Below are 24,415 nucleotides of genomic sequence, written 5' to 3' on the forward strand. Positions count from 1 at the left end.
TACTTTTCAATATCAGACCAAGACACTTACAGGGGGGCCAGCAGATCCACCTGGACCAATAGGACCAGTGACACCAGAAATACCCTATGGAAGCAATAAAAAAAGAGTCAAACACAAAACAATTGTGCACATATACAAGTACATTAATAAAACGCTGATAAAAATGAAACGATAATTGCATTTAAAAGGCACAAAAACATATGTAATACTATATTTAGTTAGTACTTATAATAATTATACATTTTTGAAGTTTTTATTGAACTAGTTGATTTCCAATTAGCTTTCTTTCTATAGTTACTATATATTAATTGAATAAACCTGGAACTAAGTGTTTTTCAATTGTTTATTTTAACCTAACATTTCATTTTCGAGTTGATTACCTCTTTATGTAAAATATCTAATCTTCAGCTATGTATAATTCCATCCAATTTATTATTATATACTTAACTAATATTACCATTTGTTGTATCTATTCATTACTAATTGTAACTGTCTTTATTATTTAATATTCAATAAACAAAATTAACAAGAAAAAATAACGTTTATTACAAAATCAAATTTTTAGTTTTTTGTCCCTCCCTGCACTTGGCCCTACTCAGGTAACATAGAAAGCTTGCGAAATTGTATAATTTTGTTACAATTTTAAATATGCCATTGTAACATTTTATGTATATCTCTCTCATATGTAGTGAAGCGCACATAAATTCCGCCAATAAGCTCCTGATGAAGTGGACCAAAGTCCAAGACACGTTTTGAGTTTTGCGGAAAAATATAATATAAGAAACATATTGCTCTGACATACTGTATCACTGCATACAAGTCTGTATACTTCTACAATTCTGACTGTTCAAAAGTTTTTTTTGTTTTTTTATGAACACATTTTTTTTTCAAATATGGTTTTGTAATAAACTTTATATTTTAATTATATATGTTTTTTGTGCCATTAAAACCTGCCATACCTAGGGGGTACGTCAACCCCTTTTTTTAAAGAAATTTTATATTAAGATTTAGGGATGTGGCACTTAGAGGCAAATGTAAATCACTTAGCTAATGAAACGTTGATGAAAAAAAATCCAATAAAATGATAATTCAACACTCACAGGTTCTCCTTTCTGTCCTGTAATTCCATGTGGTCCTGGGAGGCCTCTGTCTCCTTTCTCTCCTTGCTCTCCAGTTGGTCCAATAAGACCAATAAGTCCAGGGTGACCCTGAGTGGAGAATGAAACATATATTGGTAAGATCTCTTTGCACAATGACATTTTCCAAGCATACTCCACATATCATACACATCATAATATTAGGTTCTTACCTTCTCTCCTTTAGATCCACCATCTCCCTTCAAGCCTGGCAAACCAGGGGGCCCCTGTGAAATAACAAGTTAGAATATATTCTCCTGAATTACAGACTAATATTCAGTAATGACATTTAGACAACACACGTACCACTGGACCTGGAGGCCCGGCTTGACCTGTTGCACCAGGACGACCTTGTTCACCCTGTAGGTAATGAAAGGAGATGTAAGAACAGATTTATGTTTAGCATTATACACATGCCATATATTCATCTCTAAGTTGTGCCTCCCTTTCTGTTGCTCTGAATATTGTGGTTTACTTGTTCTTGACAGTATTTTAGTAGCAAAACAAGCTTTTTTTCCAGCTAGTTTTCGTTTTCCAAATGCTCAGCTTCACAAATCAAAAGAAACAAAATAAAAATTGGTTAAATAGGACCAAAAATTATTCAGCTTCTTGCCTTGCTGTAAATAAAGTTTGGATTTGGGTACTGAAATGCCTCGTACACAAGACCGGTTTTCCCGTCGGGAAAACTGCCATGAGAGCTTTTGGCCGAGAAAACAGAGTGGGCCAGATTCATGAAGCACTTACACCGTTTTTTTTGGTAGATACACGGCGTAAGTGCAGATTTGCGCCGGCGGATCGCTGCGCCTTACCCAGAGAACCAGATTACGCCTCCAAATAGACTTCATCGCCTCGGTGTAACCTTTCCAAGCCGGCGCGGCGTTGGCGCAGATTTACGCTGGTCGGATCTGGCGCGGCCATGGTTTTTGTGTTTTAAATATGCAAATTAGGTTTTTGGGCCGATTCATCAACTTAAGCTTGACCGGCGCAGGCTACTCCCGGTGAGCGGAGCTGAAATTTCCGGTGCAAAGTTACACCTCATAAAAGCAGGGGTAACTTTGCACCAAACTTGCAGAGGTTAGCTGGAGAGCAGCTAAAGCAGCAGCGTTACAAACGAACTGAGCAACAACACTTGCTGGACAACACATAGAGGCGGTCCCCATGTTGGGAGAGGCCCTCAATAATTACAGCCCTCTCCTCTGGGCTGAAATTGGTCATCCGCCCACCTGAGGATTCCTCATCAGCCATAACTGCCCCACCACAATGCAAACGACCTAGCTTAGAAAAAAAAAGCTTCAGTACATTTGCACCTGCAGGGCGGAAGTCTGGGCTGATTCATGGACTGGGCTTTGGTAGTGGGTCGGCGTAGCTCAGGGATCACGCCGGGGCGCAGTTCTGAGCATGTGCAGATTGGGGCATTTACCCCTGGATGTCACTGAGCATGTGCGGTCTAAGATGCGCCCCGGCGTGACCCCTGCGCCACGGTCGGCACTTCATTAGCATAGGGTGACTTCCAGTTGGCCTTACCCCGCCTTACGCCGTCTAAAATCCGCCCCGCTGGGGCATCGTAGACAAAAAAAGTTTCTTGAATCACCTAACTGCCTCTCCGCGCTGGACCGGTGTAGTCTAAAAATGATGCACCACGCCGGTGCAAATCTGCACCATTGTACATGAATCTGCCCCACTGTGTGTATGCTCCATCACAGTTTTCCAGACGAGAAAACTGCAGGAAAAAAAAAAGAGAACTAGCTTTGTTTTTTCCCTTCGTGAAAACCGGAAGTGTATATGCTTTTCCGAGGGAAAAAAACGTGCATGCTCAAGTCATTTTAGTATTATGGTATATGCTGGAAGACTTATTTAAATTGGCAAAATGTGGTTTCATAGATAGCAATAGAAAGAGCTACAAAAGATGTGAGTTTTATTTTCCTAACCCTTTGGCTTCCATGCTTTTTAAGCTGTCGGCTTAATGTTATGAAACACAGTAATTTCTGGTAAATTGAGTTCCATGATATAGAACATGTTGACACTAATTTAATTAATTGTTTATGTGGGTCTTGAGTATTTTACTTGTATACTGACAACAGACTGTTAGAAGGCCATAAATCATATGGTTATATGGGTTGGAACTTAGCATCCATGGGACACTTAGCATGTGCTTTTCTAACATGCTTGTTGAACAAATAACTAAAAAGAGGCCAATAAAGCTATACCAGTTCCCTATGTCGGTTTAGGCTTCATGTACACGGGACGTTGTTCAACCTCTCCTGAACGATTTAACTTGACAGCTAGAAACCAGTGTCTAAAAACATAAGTTTAGCCGCATTTACCCGCGTTTGCGTCTTGAAGCATTTGAACAAAATAAAGCTTCTGAACGATTTTTGCCTAGAAACTACTATTAACAAACTATAAACGAATGTACTGATAAGATAACATAGAGGACAGTTCAGGAGCAGTTGAAAAAATGCTCAACTGCTCCTAAACGTCCGTTTACCAGCAGCAGTGTACATGAGGCCTTAATGAAGAAATAGTTGATTCAATTACCACTTAAAGTACAGTATATGGCAAGCCTAAAATGCTTTCATTCGTTTTGGGTGGAGTGGGAAAAAATTAGAACTCTTATTGGGTTTATTTTACTGATATCCGATTCTACATTAAAATGATTTACTCTCTCTCTTACCTGCTTTGTTGACAAGGTGTCACCAAACAGGAAGTGAGAGAAAATCTGCAATAGTGACAGAAATAAAAATCTGATGGGGGTTCTAACGTTCCTCAGCACGGTGCCATTTCGAGATCACTTTGCATTTTGCCCTTACTTAAAAATGATAGAGGGATAAATAAAGCATGGAGACATGGATAGATGTGGAAGTTTTCTTTGAATATTAAAAAAGGAATTAAATAGTATTTCATTTTTTTGGTGTTTAGATGCAGTGTAGTTCTGCTTTAACTTATATAAAACAATGCAATAGTGTCATAATAATCAATGGGTAATAAAGTGGGACAAAACCTAAGTTTTGAAAAACTGTGAACAGGTAACGAGCAGGCAGCTTTTTATGCATGCACAGCTCAACGTGCATTTCCAGCATGCTTTGGCTGTGCCAGAATGACTTACTCCTGTGCCCATGTGTGGGATGATATCATCCCCCGCTGGCCAATCAAGAGGCCCAAAAAATAGCATGAGCCAGCAAGGAGTGAATCTGCACTTTGCTGGAAGGTAGAGATGAATATTCTGGGGGTTTAGTTCTTTAAAATGGAGTTCCATCCATTTTTGTGTTTATTAAAAGTCAAGCAGCTACAAAACAGCCACTCATCTGTCCCACGAGCAGCAGTTTTCAGCCCATGTCCTCCCTCGGTGGCACCATCATCTTTACTATGGGCACCCGGCTGTGACAGCTTGTAGCTTCACAGCCAGGTGGCAACTGTGCAACTGTGCATGCACAAACGGCGCTGCTCTCTGTGACAGAGACCTTTCATGTGTTCCAGAAGACTGGGAAGGAGAACTTCTGCTTTCAATCGCCTAAGGCGACCAGAACGGAAGTAGGAGCGGGTACCTGTCAAAATCAGGTACCTTCTCCCCCCCTCCTCACCAAAAGCTCAGTTTCATAAACAGGAGCCAAGGAGGAACTTCCCCTTTTGGGTGAAGCTCCACTTTAAGATCAAAGATTATGATAAAAAGTGAACTAAAATAAGAACTTAGGCCTTCAAGAGTAACCAATCTGATTCTCTAGTGAGACACTGGTTATTTTTGGCACTATGGACAGTTTTTCCTTCAGTCACTTGAAGCTTTTTACGAGCTGACTCAAATGTGGACTTTGACATCACCGGGACGCATAAAATATTCAGTGAATGTATTGCTAGAAGATGGTCAGAGCACAATCTGGTCAACCCGAATCGCCAAAAATAGTAACATGCATCTTTTAACAATTAGAAGGTTTTTAGGTGCTTTTTATAAGTGTGACCCAAACATTGTTTGACTTCTACCAATGAATATTGTCTAAACACAACATTTTACAAAGCATTTCACTTACCACAGAACCGGGCAAGCCTCTCAGTCCTTCAGAACCTTGTTTTCCTGCAGTTCCCTGAGGTCCAACAGCTCCTGTCTTTCCTTGAGGTCCCAAAGCTCCAGACTCTCCCTGAAATTAATCATTGCCACGAAAAAGAAAACAATTTTATTTCAGAGGTTAGTAATTAACACATTTAAAAAAAATCTTTAATTACAACTTTCGAATCTAAAAAAAATATGAGAATGGTACCTTAGCACCTTTTTCTCCTCCACGTCCTTCAGGACCAGGTGGGCCAGCAGGACCCTGAAAGATGAGCAAAGTGTGAGACCCAACAAAACCAGGAAAACAAAATGATCAGAGGAAGAGAAAAGATAGGTTAAAAAAAAAAGTAGTTATCTTGTATTCATCTTTAATTTTGTTTGGTGGATTTGTATATAAAATCCAGAAGATAAAAAAATGACAAAGGTCGCTGATCAAAGGAAGGACAAATGGTTCAGAAAATATAAGGATATGATAAATATATACTTACTCTCTTGCCAAGGGGTCCTGGTGGTCCATTTTCACCAGTTGGACCAGGAGATCCCTGTTAAAGAGATTAGGAGAACATCCTTATGAAGAAAACATAAATTATGAACACCAATATGAAGGATTGCATAGACTAATGTCAAATGGATATATCTTATTAAATGTTTAATATAAAATATGCTTTAATAGTCTGTAATTTTCACTGTAAAGTCTGCACGAGCTCTGTGCATCCAATATATTATTGGTTCATTATCTTATGTGCAGAGTTCAATCAATTATTGTACAATGTTTACCTTATTATATAACTGTGTTTTTGTTTATTATTTTATGATTTCTCTTTTTTAAATAGTACCTAATGCATTGTTTTCTCTTCCCAATATCTCAATATTTCCTTGGTCACTTACCGCCTCTCCTTGTTCTCCATCTTCTCCTCTTTCACCCTTTGCACCATCTTGTCCCTGTGAAGAAAAACGCAAATGACTGAACTTTAACTGCTTATGAAAAAGTAACACAACTCTAAACAATGACCCATAGGTTAGGCATGGCCTGTTGTAGGCTTCTTTAAGGCCTTATACATACGACCGAGTTTCTCGGCAAAAAACAGCAAGAACCTTGCTGGGAGATATTTTTTTGCAGAGGAAACCGGTCGTGTGTACATTTTCGTCGAGGAAACTGTCGAGAACCTCGACGAGCCAAAAAGAGAGCAAGTTCTCTATTTCCTTGACAGGAGTCTGATTTGGCTCGTCGAGTTTCTGGTCGGGCTGATTTTCGACGAGAAACTCGAACGTCTGTATGCTAAGAAACCCGCGCATGCTCAGATTAAAGTATGAGACGGGAGTAAAAGTAGCATTTGTAATGGAGATAACACATTTTTAAAGCTGTAACAGACTGAAAAGTGCAAATCGTCTCTTACCAAACTTTTATTTAACACGCAAACACATGAAATTAGCAAAAGCAGCCCCAAGAGTTTAGCCAGTGGAATCGAACTTCCCCTGCCGTTGTATGTGTTGTATGTCACCGCGTTTGAGAACGAGGAGAATTTGGCTTGACTGTGTGTACGCAAAGCAAGCTTGTCGAGTTCCTCGACAAGCCTAACAAGGAACTCGACGAGGAAAACTATGTGTTTCGCCCGTCGAGTTTCTCGGTCGTGTGTACGAGGCCTGATAGGCAGAGGCTTCCTTTAACACTATTGATCCAGGAAATTGCCCCAGGGCCAGCACTGTATTGGCACTCTAGTAACTCAGTCTCTAAACTTCTATCCTGCTTCACTGAAGGCCAATACAATGTTCAAATGTGGGTGTCAGCTGTTGACCTCTTCTACCAGGTTATACTAGTTTTTTGACTATCATGCTGATCCAATGATTTCAAAACTTTCTAGGTTGTTCTAGAAGCAAGTATGCTGATTAGAGTTCTGACTTCACTTCAGTGTCCTGATCCGCTTCCTTTTTTCAGCTCAGTGTTTTACGCCCCTTTTACACGGACCGTTCAGGTTTATGTCAGTTTATTCGGCAGACCTGAACGGTCGCTCCATGCCTGTCTATGGAGCATCGGATGTCAGCGATGACCATGCCCGCTAAAATCAGACGGATCGGATCGGGTGAGATCTGATGAAAACGAACATGCTGTCCGTTTACGTCCGATCTCTCCATGCAAGCAGCGGCGCTCGAAAAGCTCCTCCCCGCTCAGTGAGCAGATAGGGACCTGTCATCCACTGGCTCAGCAGAGATCAACGGAGATCTCCCGCTGAGCTGGCGGGCACCGCTGATGGACCCGTCCCCGTGTGGAAGGGACTTAAAGTACAAGCCAGAGACTGCCAGGCTACTGGCATTTGTGGAAAGAAGTAAGCAATGCAATACTAGCCTCTGTATTATTCCCGGTACAGGTTTCCTTTTAAAACAAACTTTAAAAAATGTTTAATGCTGAGTGGGAAACTATTTAACCCCTGTTCCCAGGTCTTTACTTCTGTTTTTAACCCCAAGAAGAAGATATGCTCCCATCATTAATACTACTGCATAGGATGCATTAAGATGAAAAAACACAAGGGTTTACAACCCCTTTAACTAAAGTAGTGTTTACTATAGTATAAGTTGTATATTAGGGTGCTTTTCTGAATACCACTATTGGCATTACTTTAGTGTTGGTGTTATACAAAATGCTGTTTGTCATATTTGTCAATAGTGTAGCTATCGTATAAAAGTGCAGTTAATTGGGGTTTATTTAAGAAATCACAGAAATCACAGAAATCACAGATAAGTCATCTACATTACTTAAAAATCAATATTGAATTCATTTGATAGACAATGTGAATTTATTGCCGCCATACTTACTCTAGGTCCCATCTCTCCAGGGGGTCCGGGATCTCCAGGGAAGCCTACAGGACCCTAAATAATGACAGAAACAGTTAAAAGTAATCTGAGGTCATCTCAAGATCTGAATTCATTTGAAAACAATATCCATATTAAACACAGCTGAATAAATATAATCAAATGTATGCTATATCCTGATTGTCAAATGCACAATTGAGGGCACACTTGAGGGCTTCAGTTGGGGTATTTAAATACAATTTAGATTTATGTCCATTGTTTATTGAAAGCACTGTTACGTTGTTTTCAGTTAATATTGTATATTTACCAGGGTCATATAGTGGGACATTAAAGTACAATAAGTAAAGTAGGGTCTTTAGGCAAAACAATTTTTGGAAGATTTCTCCTCTGTAATGCCGCGTACACACGATCAGTCAAACCAATGAGAACGGTCTGATGGACCGTTTTCATCGGACCAAACCGATCGTGTGTAGGCCCAATCAGTTATTTATCCATAGGTTAAAAAAAGCAATCTTGTTTTAAATTAAACCGATGGATACCTAACCGATAGAAACAAAACGATCGTTTGTAGGCACGTCCATCGGTTAGAAAATCCACGCATGCTCAGAATCAAGTCGACACATGCTTGGAAGCATTGAACTTCATTTTTTTCAGCACGTCGTCGTGTTTTACGTCACCGTGTTCTGACACGATCGTTTTTTTAACTGATGGTGTGTAGGCACGACTGACCATCAGTCAGTTTCAGTTAACTAATGAAAACGATTCATCAGACCGTTTTCATCGGATGGACCGAGAGTGTGTGCAGGGCATTACTGTTCTGAGAACAACCCACAATTTGGGATTTTCTTTTACTTTTACTTTTGATATTAATGGTAAAAAGGGACAAATAGGGAGGGTAAATAAAATTAGGTGTTCTAATCCATCTACATTCTTTTAAAAGCTAAAAAAAATATATAAAAAAGTTTTCTTTCTAGTTAAACTTGAATTTCTTACATAACTGTATAGAAAAACTAGACAAGAGTCAATGAAACTTGCCAATGGTGTCTGCAGAGGTCATCCAAACTGCTTGGCCTAAGCTAAAATATCACTCTAATAAAGAGAAAAAATGTAAAAGAAAAATTAAAAAGTATTTGGACACCATCCTCCTCTGGGCACACCTGAATGTTGACACCCTTTTGGACAAGCTCTACCTCTTGAATCAAGTGATTGTTTTAGTAAAGGCCTTTGCTAGAATGCTCTATAACATGATATATGGGGGTCTGCTTTATATGCAGAAATACTTTACAACTATAAAAACCACTCAAGACAAGAGAATGGTCTTGTGCTTCTTGAACTATGAAGAGCCTTCTGGTTCCTCTAAACAGCCTCTGCACTCCCTTCGCCTACAGTTCGCTAGCTGAATTCAGCCAAGATTGAACTGGATGGACTTGTGTCTTTTTTTCAACCTGACTAACTATGTAACTATGTAAGATTATCCAGAGGTAGACAGACAAGGGAAACCAAATAAGGGAAAGTTTTCATAGTTTGTAACACTTGAGGTTTGGAAAACCTCCCTCTTATCATGCTACCCTGGTCTAAAATTATTTATCGTAAATACAGTCCTGATGGACTACCAGGTAATCTATACAGGGATATGGAAACTTAGATTGAATTCTTTTCTATATTGATTAGCTCAAACATGTTATAATAATATAATGGTTAAACATTCATCCTACTGGAAGGCCTGCTGTGGTCCACTGATTATTTCCACTGATTATTTCTAAGATGTGGAGGTGACTTCTATATACTAACTGGATTTCCTTTAGGTCCATCATCACCAACAGGTCCTTTTCCACCTGGGGGTCCAGCGTCGCCAGATTGGCCAGACTCTCCCTTTTCACCTCTGTCTCCACGTGGTCCCTACAGGGCAAGAATTAAAAAAATATTTCAAAGAGGACATTAGTATAATTTATAATTCATGACACCATGTGGTGCTAAGCAATGGATGATCACAATGACAAGGATGATGACAATACAATAGATAAAAACTCACCTTAGGTCCAAGTTCTCCTTGGATACCAGGAACACCTGTTTCACCAGGTTCACCCTAAAGTAAAAAACAAAGGGTTACTGTACCCTATATTTATGTATCCTATGCATAAAGCAAAATTTCTCTTTCACGCTTCCTTTGATTAAATTCAGGTTATCATTGTCACTTTTTAATTAGCTACCCCACTCTACCTATCCTGAAGGCATCAAAGTGACCCACCATGCTTGATATGGCTTCTGTAAAATTATATGATGTAAAAATCTACTAACATTTTTGCTACCATAGCTGACCACCGGTCAGGAAACACCTGGTTTTGGAGTTTTCAGTAAAGCCATGTTTGGGAGACTTATGTTTGAGATCTAACTTGTATGTGCTGGAAAAGGAAACTTGAGAATCACCTAGTGTTTCTTTTGCAAATGTACATGTGCCTGTTTGTTTATGTTTGCATTTCATCTATCTTGGACTCCCAAAATAACAAATCACTCCTCTGCAAGTCGTTCAAAATATGGCCGCTCGACTTGTCACTGGGAAAAAAAACAGGGGAATCAATCTCACCTTCGTTGAGATCCCTTCATTGGTTGCCCGTAAAAGACAGAATCACTTTCAAAGCTCTCTGTCTAACGCATAGATGTATCTATGGGAATGCCCCCCAATATCTATGCGAGAAACTAAAAGCTCACAACACCAATCGCATTCTGCGATCCACCAACCAAAATCTACTCCAGATACCCAAAGCCAGATACAAGTCCAAAGGAGAACGAAGATTTGCGGTCCAAGGACCCAGACTATGGAACGCTCTACCAACCACCATTCGATTGGAGATAAACCACCTGGCCTTCAGGAGAAAGATCAAGACCCATCTATTCTGAGGGCCCAGGGAATGGATACCAAGCGCCCAGAGGCGATTCAGTTCGCATGTGTTGCGCTATATAAGTTTCTCACTCGCTCATAAATATAATGTAATATCCATAGAATTATGCTAACAATTCAATGGGAACCGCTGAAATGTGGAAATGTGGACCTTACCTTTTCTCCTTGAGGTCCCAAGTTTCCAATTCCACCAGGAGGACCTTGTGGACCCTGTAGAAGACAATAAAAGATTGTTATGATACAACGGAATAAAGAAAAGTGAGGAAACCAAGAAGATGAACAGAAAGATGCTTAATATTAAGCTTAGTAAACATTTTCTTACTGACATATAGAAAGATTTAACAACTATCAGTAATTTGGAAACAAATGAAAAACTCAATTTAAAGTAGTGCGATGATACTAAACGTCATATCAGGTTGGCGCATATGCTGTATTCGAAATGTCATATTTATAAATTCTTGTTTTCTTTTTTTACATTCTGTCATAGACATCAGAGGATAGTCGGACATGCAAGCATGGTCTGATCCTCCAAAGATGTTACTTGGATAGCTGCCGGTATAAACATGTGCTAGGTTCTTTCTTGGAAGACTCTGCGTGTTGAGTAGATCTTCCATAAAGTTTCTCTTTTTGGATATATTCGGCATCCTTATCCACAGGTGCCCCCCCCCCCCCCCCCCCGCGTTATTTTGAATCTTGATTTTAAGTACTCTGATTGAGATTCCTGTTATTCATGTATATGTACATAAAATTCTTTATGCAACCCTCCCTTTTGTATGGTTGCTGTTTTCTGTTGATTATATATATATATATATATATATATATTAAGCCTCTTTCAGCAGGACTGTTTGATTCAATTTCCGCTTATTTCCATTCTTCTTTTTTGGCCAGGTCTTTAGAGCGCTCACTGTGTTTGCATAGTTGCTCGGGGTTTGGTCGGGCCCCTGACGCTTGGATGGTCTTCCCCATTTTTTAGCCCCTGTGTCTTTTTCCATCTGCATAGGGGCATTAGGGCCCTTGGTAGCAAGTTCCCTTTTTCCACTGGTGGACCTGTCAACAGGGGTAGATCTCCAAAACAAATGTGATTTTTGTATTGTATTATCATGTTTTCCTTTTTCTTCTTGTATTTATATAGTTGCCTTTTCTGTGTATGGTTGAGACATACATCCCCTGATGAAGCCTGATGGCGAAACATGTCGGGATAACGTATGATTACTCAATCCACCATTAAATCTCTAATGTAACCACCATTCGGAATCACTTTATTGTGAATGACCGACATTGTGTTATCGCTCTATTTTTTTACCAACTTTGTATAATTAAAAATAAATCATTTTGTATTTTTTTACTCAAATTGTATCTGAGTCTTCCATTGTTATGGTATTATCTTATTCAAGCACTGCTATAGTCCCTTCTTTTCCTTGTTTCTCTAAATTAAATTTCGGGATGAGGTGCGTCTTTTTTTGGTGTCTACCCTTAGCCAGACCAACAACTTTAGATGTGTGCTAGGCGTTGCTTGAGTGTTTACACATAGGGCTATGGAAAGTGCAGAGGAAAGCATATGCAGAGACCTTTGGTAATGGCCGATCATAGGGAAAAACAACAAAAATTAGACCAGGATTCCCAACATGTTTACTTGCTGTTCCCTCTTTCCCTAGAATGCTTGGTCAGTGAAATCTGCAGGTTCCATTGAGATCATCAGCCAATCCAACCAACATTAAATTCAGTAATCATAGTTGTTATGTCTATGGAAACCTGCAGAATGTTTGGATCATGTGGATAAGGGAAGGATCAGAAAACAAATTTGCAAGAAACAAACACTTACATCAGCTCCTGATGGGCCAGCAGGTCCACGTGGTCCAGGTGGTCCGGGTGGGCCCTGAGTTGAGAAAGAAGAAATTATTTAGCAATGTTGTCTGCACATGAAAAAGCAGAATAAATGATATTGCATAGTAGACGCATACACTCACCATAGGTCCAACATCTCCAGTCTCTCCCTTCTCTCCAGATGGTCCTGGTAATCCCTGCAATACAGGGGAATAAGTTTATCAAGTATATATAAGACAACACATGTAACTGTATAATTTAGTTGTGTAACATAAACCTTTTCCATGTATTTTTTTTATGCATTATGAAGCTATAGTTAACATTTGAAGAAAAGCTATGGTATTTTAAAGTGAAGGTACATGTTAACTAATATGTATTGATTTTTGTATATATTTATTCTACAGCAAACTTGTCAGCATGTATAAAAGCAGTAATACTTTTTTAAATATGTGCTAAATTTAAAAAAATAAATATGGGTGTCTCATAAAAATGTATTGTACCTGCATGCTATGCTTTCTATCGAAAAAGTACATCAGTGTGTATATGCTTGAAGGCCCCACTCTGCTAGCCAAATGAGGTACAAATTTTACATTTATTGCTGTTATCAAAGTTATAATACAAATATTAACCAAACTGATAATAACAACATCTACAGATCTACGGCCAAACCTAAAATGACAATGTTGTCACACAACACCACCATAATTGTGGGTCACTCACATCTTCAAAGCCCATGAGTCATAAGGGTGAGACACATCAATGTAGTTGCCCACGACCCCCTTCCTTTGATGCTGCACTCTTCTGTGTGTGTGTATGGGGACCACCAATGAGAATGGCCCATTACATAGATGCCCAGGGGACCCACCATAATGGGAAACATGCTGGGAGTTCGCTTAGGGTGGTCAGATGGATCAGTAGCTCTGGCTCATAGCTGTGACCAAGCCCCAGTGTGTGGGACGAAACATGTCAGAGGGAGTGGCTGGAGCAGCACTGGCTGAGACCACACTCATTCATATATCCATGCACTGGGTTGGTGAGCGGTGTTCCTTCCTTTCTCTGTCTGGCTCATAGCTGTTCATGTATTCCAGCCTTGTTAACCATATGTCATGGACATTCAGATGGCTATCATCTATCCATAGGCATTGATATTGCATATTTGGCTCCTAGTGGCTCTAATTGAGAAGGTATATATTCATAAAGATGTGTGGCCATTGCAGTTACCAAGATATACAGTATTTCTATATGGTGGACTTTGGTGCATAGTCTCTGCAAAATATACACTTCCTACAAGTTTTTGAGAACTCCTATCTCTACAAATGTATATAGTCATCTAGGATAGGACTTATGGCCTTATAGGAGTACAAATAATTTAGGACAGCTGGATGAATTGACCACTTTGAATTATCTGGACTATTAGGGAACAAACATTTTAAAAGCTAGCTAGTCATAGAGATGTGAGTTAGAATGATCTATATTGACGGTAACGTTGTTTGATAGTATTGTCATTTGACGTTTAGTGGTGAATTTGTAGGTGTTATCAATTTGGCAAATTTTTGTATTATAACTTTAGTAACAACAATAAAATATAAACCTTTATATAGAATTTATACAGCCCATAAGTAATCATCTATTTATCTCTGCCCTTGTGGTATACAGTATATTTTGTATATGCTTTTGGGGTTACAGGCCAACGTCCTTTAATTTGGATGAGCCAGTCACACCTAATTACACAATGAAAGCGTTTTTCAGACGCTAAAGGGCCAAAAATAGCACCTGTAAAGCGCCTGAAAAACGCCTCCCTGCAGCCCCAGTGTGAGAGCCCGAGTGCTATATCAGTGGTCTCCAAACTGTGGTCCAAGGGGGCAGATGCGGCACTTTACTTGCCTTTATCTGGCCCTTTGGGGCACCATTCTATCCACTTACTGCAATGAGAGGGTATTATTCCTTCCACTGATACCAATTACAGGGCACTATTCCTCCCACTGACAGGAATGATGGGGCACTATTCTTTCCACTGACAACAACAATTGGGCACTATTCCTTCCACTGATACCAATGGTGAGGTGCTATTGCTCCCACTGACACCAATGATGGGGTGCTATTTCTTTCACCGATACCAAAGATGGGGCACTATTCCTTCCACTGATATCAATGATTGGGTACTATTCCTCCCACCGACACCAATGATGGGGCACTATTTATTTTACTGATACCAATGAAGGGGGACTATTCCTTCCAATAACACCAATGATGGGGCTCTATTCATCTCACTGACTCAAAAAATGGGGCATTATTTCCCCCATTATACCAAAGATGAGACATTTTTTACTTGCACTGTCCACAGTCCGACGTTCCTAAGGTGTGAAGGACAGTAAACTGGCCCTTTGTTTAGTAAGTTTGGAGACTTGCCTGCTGCTTGTCAAGATATATAAAATGTGTGCATTTTGGTCCCTTTTGAGGTAATGCAAACAGTTGTATATGCTGAAGCAAAATCAATATACTAATAAGTAATAAAAAAAAGGTAATAAAAGGAAATAGTGTTTTTCTTTTCTGTATCATATTACTTTTGGTGCTCAAACATTTTTGCAGTAGAGTCCTGCCATATCCTAGTTTACTGAATTTATACACAAGGAGCCTTTCTTATCTCACCTGCAGTCCAATAGGTCCAGGAGATCCAGGGAATCCACGGGTACCTTCATCTCCTTTTGCTCCAAATATTCCCTGCTGCCCACGGGGACCAGGCTCTCCATCAACACCCTGATTTAAAAAAATAAATACAATTTTATCATATATGTTTTTATCCCAGTGAAAATATTTCTCTGATGTATAATCCCTAAATAACCTTTAGAAAAACATTTTTAGTGTAAATTACTGAAAGTAGTTTCCACATATCCTAAAAATTAATCAACTTTTCTTTTTAGAGTATATGAAAGGTAATTAGTACAAATAATAAAAACAATCTACAACTTTCTATCTGAAGAAAGGTTGAAGTTACAGCCCTTCATATTCTATCGATTTAGAATGGCTGAAGTTGGTTCTTGAATTGTTATTTAGCTCACGGTATAATAGGAATGCACTTGGAAAGCTAAAAAATGTAAATATGAAAATAAAAAAAATTGTTCTTTCAAGATCAAAATGGATTTTTTGAAAATATAATTTTTAACTAAACAGACTTTTTCCAGCATAAGCTACCATGTAGGCAGAAAATGAACATGCTGCCCTTACTATTAGAAGCCTTTCACACAAATGGTGAAATGTTAAGTTCTACTTTGAATTATAGAAGAACATCTAACATCTAGAAAAAGGATGGCCTTAGGTGGGATTGTGTACTACAAATTTTAAGGAAAAAAAGGAATGTCATAGCTATGGACATAGAGCATGTGAAATGAAATTCAGAATATAAACCCAGCAAAGGAAGGACCTTTACAACTAGTGATGAGTTGGGCAACTCAGTGATGCCTAACTGGAGGATCTGACTAAGCAAAATGGCAGATATGGGTCAATTATTTACTTGTTTTCTCATCAATTAGAAATGTATTGTATGGCTCCTCGGGGCAGCTAATGATCAAATGTGTGCCAGAATCATTGTTGCCCATCACTAATTCCATCATGGGAAGAAAATACCATTGTTTCTTTTCTTTTAAAAATAATTCACAGCTAGGAACATCTACACTGTACAGCAAGACATGAGGTCTTGACAGCAAGACATGAGGTCTGGGAAAATATATCTAATGGAGGTGGGATCCACAGTTAAGAATACCAGCATTCCAGTGGGACCCTAACTATACGTATACCCATGGTTCTGTGTAATAATATGAGAAATAACAATATCAGAAACCCAAAATTAATTGTGGGACCCTACTTTTCCTGACCTACATTTCTTTTGGAGGAAGAGGAACTAAGTCAAGATCATCTAAGCCTTAGGTGAAAGAAGAGAGTAGGAGGCAAGAATATTTATCTACTAATGGGAAAGAAAGTCACAGTTAGTGCCGCTCCACACTACAGCTACATGAAAGTCGGCATGACTTTGCGATGCAACTTCAAGGCAACTTCAAGGCAACTTTGAGGCAACTTCAAGTCGCCTCCAGGACAGGAAACTTTGCCAGTGGCCAATCAAACAATAATCATCTCTGTGGGAGGGAGGGGTTTGTCTGAGAAAACTATTTTCTCTTCCTGTGAAGTTGCTATAGTTAAGACAGCGATCCGACTTTGGAGGCAACTTCTATTGAAATCAATGGGTACAAGTTGCCTAGAAGTTGCCTTGAAGTAGTACAGGAACCTTTTCTGAAGTCGGAGCGACTTCAGTAGTGTACAATATGACGGCTCTCATTCACTTCAATTGAATTTCTCATGTCGCGCGACTTGGGGCGACACAAGTCGGATCCCAAGTCGCGGTAGTGTGAACCGGCACTTAGGAACTTTTGTTTTTAAAAGGAGAAAAGAGGAAACAGAACACATGTAATCATCTACTTTCTTCATGGAGAAGGAAAAAGGTCACAGGTCAAAAAAATCTCATGTCTAGGGCTAGAAGTTCATAGCTCACAACTGTTCCTAATTGTGTATCCGGTCTGGTTTCCTCTGTATTCGGTGCATTTAGATTTCCAGGAAATAGGTCCCTTAAACCATAATTATTTCCTTTCCCCGATATACTGTACATTAGTTTACTGTACATTGTGATTGTGTCGACAAGCGATCTGTAAATTTTAACCGGTGCTCACAAATTGAGAAAATGTGTAGCTTACTTAAATTATTACATATCATAATATAAAGAGCCTAATCTTACTTACCGGAGTACCTGGCTGTCCCACAGGGCCAATAGGACCAGGTGGACCCGGAGGACCCTGAGTAAAAACAATAAAGCAGAAATATGAAATATCATATTGCAAAATACAAAATACAGTTCATACAAGTAAAAAAGAGAAACTGGCATTGTATGTCCCATGTTCTATCATAATTAAACTTTCAGTGGCCTCCATTCAGGATACAGGGCCCTCTCTATTTCCTCTACAATTTACCCCTTTCAAAGATTTATCGTACAGAGCCTTTGTTGGGTTTTTATTTCAACTTTACTGCCCATTGTCACTGGGACTGCAGGTGACGCAAAATCCAAAATGATTCAGCTGCCACTGGAGGTGAGGGGAAATCATCCAATAATGACATCTAGCTAAAATGAGAACTGTCCAAGTGGATTTCCTCTCTCTTTGGAGAGATTTAATCTCATTTCCTCTTGTTTTTCCAAGATGACAGGAAGTGAAGAGAATCTCCCTAATGGTATACAGACAGCAATAACCATTCCCTACTCCCTAACCCTTAAAAAAATATACACTATTAACAGAATCTGTGGCACTGTAGCTAGCCATTGAAAGGAAAGGCCTTACTAACTACAACAGACATCCCTACATCTGTGTGTCCTATTGCAACATTCCTTGGACCTGCTGTGATCTTCTCCATTACTCAACCAACAAGTGAATGTGAAGACGGTTTTATTCCCTTTTCTCCACAGAAAAAGGTAACAATTAGCAACCACTCACACAAAGATTGTTCAACAAGTCTGAAAGTCTCTGTGTTTTAACAATCAAAGTTTCCAGCATTCAGAAGTGCTTGTTGTTGCTAAAGGTTGATCCTAAAATGTCCAATCCCTGACTGAACACAGCAAGCAATGTTCAAATCTAATGCATGACTTGAAAACATCTATTGACTGTTAATTGTTGTCTGTGTTCCCAGATGAAATTTTTGCCCTCATTTCCTCATTTTCCCTCATGTGTCACTAGGACAGGAAGTGAGAGGAAATATTGTTTGAAATTCTTTATAATGCACCGAGAACAACAACACAGCAGCTAGAATCGCAAACCTTCAGTCTGATGACAGTACAGTGCAAGTATTTATTTATACACCATGTGACACATTTAAATAGCACAAGGAAATATTAGAAAACTTGATTAGGTTGTTATTATATCATTTTGGATGAATAATCAATTTGCAGTTGACTTAGGCCGAGTTCACACAGTCCCCGCATGCGGCTCACAGCAGGGGTCCAGTGCGTGCTGGTTCACCGGTTCAGGTCCGATTTCAGCCCGAATTTTACGCTGAAATTGAACCTGAAATGCACCAAAAAAGGCACAGGTTTTTCCGACACTCCGCACCGGACCCGCTGCAGAGATATGTGAACCGGCTCCATAGAGAACCAATCACATTCTCCTGCTATGCGAATTGAATGTGGGGAAACGCGCATTCAATTTGCATACGTGTGAACCCGGCCTTAGGAGCCTGGGGTTAAGAGAAGAGAAATAAGAGAGGAAGTTGGGAAAACAATTTAGAGGACAAAGAAAAGAGGGGGAAGAAAGGGGGAATAAAAATAAAAGTCAACCAGCAAGTGGTGGTCACAATTTGTAGCTTAGCATACCATGCTTACTAAGTTGGTAGCCCCTAACATTACAGATGAGTTGATTCTTCCTACTGAGGAGTTAAGTGTTTTTGTGGCATTATATCTTTGCAAAGAAATGGCTTATGGAGTTGTTTCTATAAGGCTGAGATGCAAGCCCTAGTCAAGTATGGAGGAGAGAATGAATTGCCTTCATAAACCAGGCCCTGGCCTTGTATAGATGGAGAGATGGATGCAGGCCCTGGTCATGTATAAATTGAGAGAAGGGTTGATTCCCTGTATTATGCTGGGATGCAATGTATGGATGAAGTTTTGAAGGGTTGTTTCCATCAGGCTGGGATGAGGGCCTTTGCTATGTATGGAGGAAGGATTGTTTAGGTTGTCTCCATAGGGCTAGAATACAGGAATTGGCTATGCATGGAGGAACAGGTAGGATATTTTGGTAGGCCAGGATGCAACACATGGCCATGTATGCAATAAGACATGGGTTGTTTCTGTACGGCTGGGCTATTTGGTGATGGGTTATCTCTTAAGGCTGGAATGTAGGTCCTGCAGCCTCATACAGTAGGGGAACTATCTTTACATATTCTTAATAGCATTTATGGACAAGGAGATAAAATTAAATAAGTAATTGGCAAGATTTTCACTGACAGAGGAATTCACTTTTTCCATTCTATCCAAATTCACAAAAAAAGTTTTGTCTAGGTTAAAAAAAAAATACTTTTGTGTATGTTAAATGTAACTAGTAGCTACAGAGGAACCTCGGATTACGAGCATAATCCATTCCAGGAGAATGCTCGTAAGTCGTAATCCAAAGTACTCACATATCAAAGTAAGTTTCCCCATTGAAGTCAATGGAAACGAAAATAATTAGTTCCGCATTGACTTCAATGGCATGCAATACCGCATGCGGCCAGAGGTGGGGGGTGCCGGAGAGCCTAGGAAACAGCCGGAAAGGCCTGAGGACACCTCGACAAACCTCGAAAAGACTCCATACCCGAGGTTTGCCGAGTTCAGCCGAACTGTCCTAGGGCCTTCCCGTGCATTTCCAAATGGCATTGATCGGCTGTGGTCAGCGCCGTTTGGCTCCACTCGGTTCCGGCGCCCCCCACCTCAGGCCAAACGCGGTACCGCACACCGCTTTGGCCTGAATCCTGCTCATTTTGTGAAAAAAACACTCGCAAAACGAGTTAGGATTTTTTTTAATACAGTGCTCGTATTGCGAAACGCTCGTTAACCTCGTTACTCGCAATCCGAGGTTCCACTGTATTTCCATAGCTGCATTTTTTTCTGTCATATTTTATTATTGTAGTCAATTAAGATGCACTTTGTAAAGTTTCCACCCAAACAAAACATGGACCAACAGACAACCTGTTTTCCAGCCATATGATGTTTTGGTCTACCAATGATTGATGTAATCATTATATAGGTATTTTAAGTTACATTTTTTGGGAAAAATAGATTCATCAGCAACTGCTCTTCAGTTCTGAAGAAGGAAATTAGTGCTGATGACTGTAAGCCATGAAGACACACATCAGATACATCTGTCAATGGGATCCTGTAGATATGGTCTTTTCGAGCAGTCTTCTTTCAGCACAGAGGCCCCTGGTAGTGGAGTTAATTGAGTATGATGCATTCCGGACTTACTTTAGGGTTTAGATTTGGAGATTGGGTTTACACGCTAAGGGACAGGTTAACTGTTAGGAGGAGAGGGATTAAGCTAAGGGTTCAGGTTGGGAGGGGTTAAGAGTGGAGGTGCTTTAGAATCGCACAAGATAATTATGAATGTTGAGACACTTGAGGCAATACTTTCACCTCTAATGCCCTGTACACACGTTCGGAATTTCCGCCAGCAAAAGTCCGGTGTGAGCTTTTGGTCGGAAATTCCGACCGTGTGTATGCTCCATCGGAGCAAAAGATTGAGAGCAGGTTCTCAATTTTTCCGCCTGGAAATTCCGATCGTCTGTAGCAATTCCGACGCGCGAAATTCCGGCGCATGCTCGGAAACAATTCGAGGCACGCTCAAAAGCATTGAACTTCATTTTCTTGGCTCGTCATAGTGTTGACGGTCGAAAGTTCAGAGGACTTTTGTGTGACCATGTGTATGCAAGCTAAGCTTGAGTGGAATTCCGTCGGAAAAACCATCCAAGGTTTTTCCGATGGAATTTCCACTCGTGTGTATGTGGCATTAGCATCAAGAAGGAGTGGCATAGTGGCAAAAATTACAATACTGGTCTCCTAGCACTAAAGTTTAATGTACCAATAAATACATAAATCTAAATAATAGCTCCTACTATGCATCTAACTAATTTATGTAGAATTGTCCTGTGGCCATGAAAATTTGAGTATATGTAGACCAAAATAACTTTTCAGATTTAGAATTCATAGCTGAAAATAAAAAGGAATACTCACATGCTCTCCCTTGTTACCCTTGCCTCCTTTTTGACCATGCTCTCCAACTTCACCCTTGAAAACACAAAGTTTTACACTAGATGAATAATACAGGAATACTACATGATATCATGGTAAACAAACACATACTACACAACTAATGTTTAAGCTGGAACAAGGCCTACTACAAGGAAAGTGAGTAATTTGAGGAATTGTTATCTATACTATTTACTCTTTATAAAACACTGTTAAAAGATGAGTGTATCCCTGGCTGGGTTTGCTCTCCTGTCACATGTGGGGGGTGCACGTGGTGGACTGAGAGAGTGGGCTTCCTATTCTTCTGTATTTCCATTGTCCTCGGCCCTCTTCCTCTAAACTAATCCCCCTGCCCACTCCCTTTTTTTCTTCTTTCCTTCTCCCCTCGTTTTTCTTTTACACTCGTATTGCCCTTCACATATTCGTTATTTTGTGTACCTTTCAGTGTGACCGAAACCGGTAATTGAACTTATCAATTACACTTAACCATTACACTTAACCATTATCAATTACACTTAACCATTATATGAACAAGGTTCCTCGTTCCCTGGGATATATTAACTTACAATTCTAATGTGAAATGCTGAACACTAAACTTCCTCTTTTGTTTTTTTGGAAAATTGTTATTCCATTGTTCAATTGTTCAAATCTAATTATGACTGTTGCACTTCGTGCTTGAAAATGTCATCTTGAAATGTTTCTCACCTCTCTTACTTAATAAAGATTATTATGTAAAAAAAAAAAAAAAGTGAGAGTATAACTATTACGTTGCTCCTCATACCCATTCAATGACAGGCGCTACACAATATTGATTAAAGACACTGTCCTAATTTCCTAAGCTAGGCATAGCCAGGAAACACAAACGTAAACTAGAATGTGTATATTACTAAATATATCATTGGGCGTTGCTTATGCGCTGTCAAAAAATCACACATTAACTATCCTATTGTCAAGATTTTGAGGACTGACAGCAATCAAGGGAAGCGATAAAATTGAAGACATAAATGCATTGGAGAAAATAAAACTACATATCAGTATCAAGAAAGATGTACACTGTGAACACTGGATGAATCAATTTTTTTTACTTGAAAAGAGAGGGTGCATGTTTTATTTTTTTACAGAACACAGAATACTCATACATGAACCATACCTTGTCACCATCTTCTCCGGAGATTCCAGGAGGCCCGGCTGCTCCAGGGAGACCCACAGGCCCTTGCAAACCATCTCTACCTCCAGGTCCAATTGGTCCTTTTTCTCCCTGGAAAACCAAAGAAACACTGTTGTATACAAGGTCTAAAATCAATTTATGAATGTGTATAGTACGGGGTTCCAATGGTCAAGACAAATAGTCAAAACACCCTTAGCGGTCAGCGGTCAGCGGTCTCCAAACTGCAGCCTGCGGGCCGGATGTGGCCCTTTACTTACCTTTATCCTGCCCTTAGGGCACTATTCCCACCACTGATACAAGGCACTATTCCTTCTACTGACACTATGAATGGGGCACGATTCCTTCCACTGACACCAATGATGGGAATTATTCTTCCCATTATACCAATGATATGGCACTAATCCTCCAACTAATACCAATGATGGGGCACTAATCCTCCAACTAATACCAATGATATGGCACTAATCCTCCAACTAATACCAATGATGAGGCCCTATTCCTCACACTGGTACCAGTGATAGGGCACTATTCCTCCCACTAATACCAATGATGGGACACTATTCCTCCCACTGACACCAACCATGGGGATTATTCTTTACACTAATACCAATACCTCTTACATAGGCGTGCGCAAGGGGTGTGCCAGGTTTGCCTGGGCACACCCTAATCCTGGTGTCAACCCCTCAATCGTGATCTACTCATCGATCGCAGGCAGGTGACAGGTAAACCACGATCCTTCTGACAGGGGTGGAATTTAGTGCAACCGATCAGTATTTTCCTGCAGCAGCAGCTGAAAGTAGACTTCTCCTCCTCTCCCTCTTGTTGACATTCAGCTGCCACAAGAGGAAAATACAGGGGATTGGTACCAATGTATGCCACTTCTCCTGTCCCTGTTCCCCTTATTTCTGCTGCCCAAGTCCCCCTGTGTGCTCCCTTGCTCCCCCCCAATGTTTTAGGATGGAGAGCGAGGAAGAGGCTGGTAAATATGTGCCACGTGCATATGTGCTGGAGCTTTATTTTAATTATTTTACCCCCACCGACCACCAAGTCTGAGGCATTTTCTACTACCACTGGCCTCAATCTTGTCCTCCTAAAGTCTGAAGGACAGTTAACTGGCCCTTTGCTTAGAAAGTTTGGAGACTCCTGGTCTAGGTTGACGCTTTCTAAATGGTGAAGCTAATCTTTCAAATCCCATTTCCCAATCCTGAGTATCTAAACCCAAGAAGAAAAAAATATATATATAAAATTTTCCTTAGATGTGGTGGCTTCTTTTTTTAGGATTTTTTTCATCTGTCCATCCTGCGAGTAATACACTTCCTCTCCTTGGGTGACAACATTAACTCACTGAACTATATTCATCTTGGAAGTAGCAGAGTTGTCACCCTAGTCCTTTAACTTCTGTTATGGACTACAACCCCCCCCCCCCCCGACATATCACCATAATATAGGGGAGGTGTTCTGTAATGCACAGAGGAGAACTGAACAGGGCTGACAACACTGTATGAAATTTCAGTGGAGGACAGGTAGCAATTTTAAAGAGATAAAACATAGTAAATACATATTAGTGGACAGATACACTGAAAATATTTTGTTCTTTTATTCAATACATGTCGGATTCCCACTTTTGTTATCATACTGTATATTTTAGTAGAACATTGTGTTTCCCAGTCCTCAACATTTATTATTTTCTCTTCCGTCCTTTTCCTTATTATTGTAATCCTCCATAAAA

General features: G+C 39.9%; 1 protein-coding gene across 8 annotated transcripts in view; it reads right to left on the reverse strand.

Annotated features, from left to right (window-relative positions):
- Positions 1-24,415, reverse strand: part of COL11A2 (collagen type XI alpha 2 chain) — a 186,161-nt gene that overhangs the window by 17,727 nt on the left and 144,019 nt on the right. For all 8 annotated transcript variants that reach the window (XM_040324940.1, XM_040324939.1, XM_040324947.1 and 5 more), the window contains 18 exons: positions 22,669-22,776; positions 21,504-21,557; positions 17,497-17,550; positions 15,359-15,466; positions 12,853-12,906; positions 12,708-12,761; positions 11,042-11,095; positions 10,019-10,072; positions 9,778-9,885; positions 7,990-8,043; positions 6,067-6,120; positions 5,667-5,720; positions 5,387-5,440; positions 5,159-5,266; positions 1,443-1,496; positions 1,310-1,363; positions 1,101-1,208; positions 31-84 (listed from right to left, as the gene is read on the reverse strand). In XM_040324940.1, the coding sequence (XP_040180874.1) occupies positions 31-84; positions 1,101-1,208; positions 1,310-1,363; positions 1,443-1,496; positions 5,159-5,266; positions 5,387-5,440; positions 5,667-5,720; positions 6,067-6,120; positions 7,990-8,043; positions 9,778-9,885; positions 10,019-10,072; positions 11,042-11,095; positions 12,708-12,761; positions 12,853-12,906; positions 15,359-15,466; positions 17,497-17,550; positions 21,504-21,557; positions 22,669-22,776 (1,242 nt within the window). The remainder of the gene's footprint in view (positions 1-30; positions 85-1,100; positions 1,209-1,309; positions 1,364-1,442; positions 1,497-5,158; positions 5,267-5,386; positions 5,441-5,666; positions 5,721-6,066; positions 6,121-7,989; positions 8,044-9,777; positions 9,886-10,018; positions 10,073-11,041; positions 11,096-12,707; positions 12,762-12,852; positions 12,907-15,358; positions 15,467-17,496; positions 17,551-21,503; positions 21,558-22,668; positions 22,777-24,415) is intronic.

The sequence above is a fragment of the Rana temporaria genome, chromosome 9 (assembly GCF_905171775.1).
Source record: "Rana temporaria chromosome 9, aRanTem1.1, whole genome shotgun sequence".
Classification (NCBI taxonomy): Eukaryota; Metazoa; Chordata; class Amphibia; order Anura; family Ranidae; genus Rana; species Rana temporaria.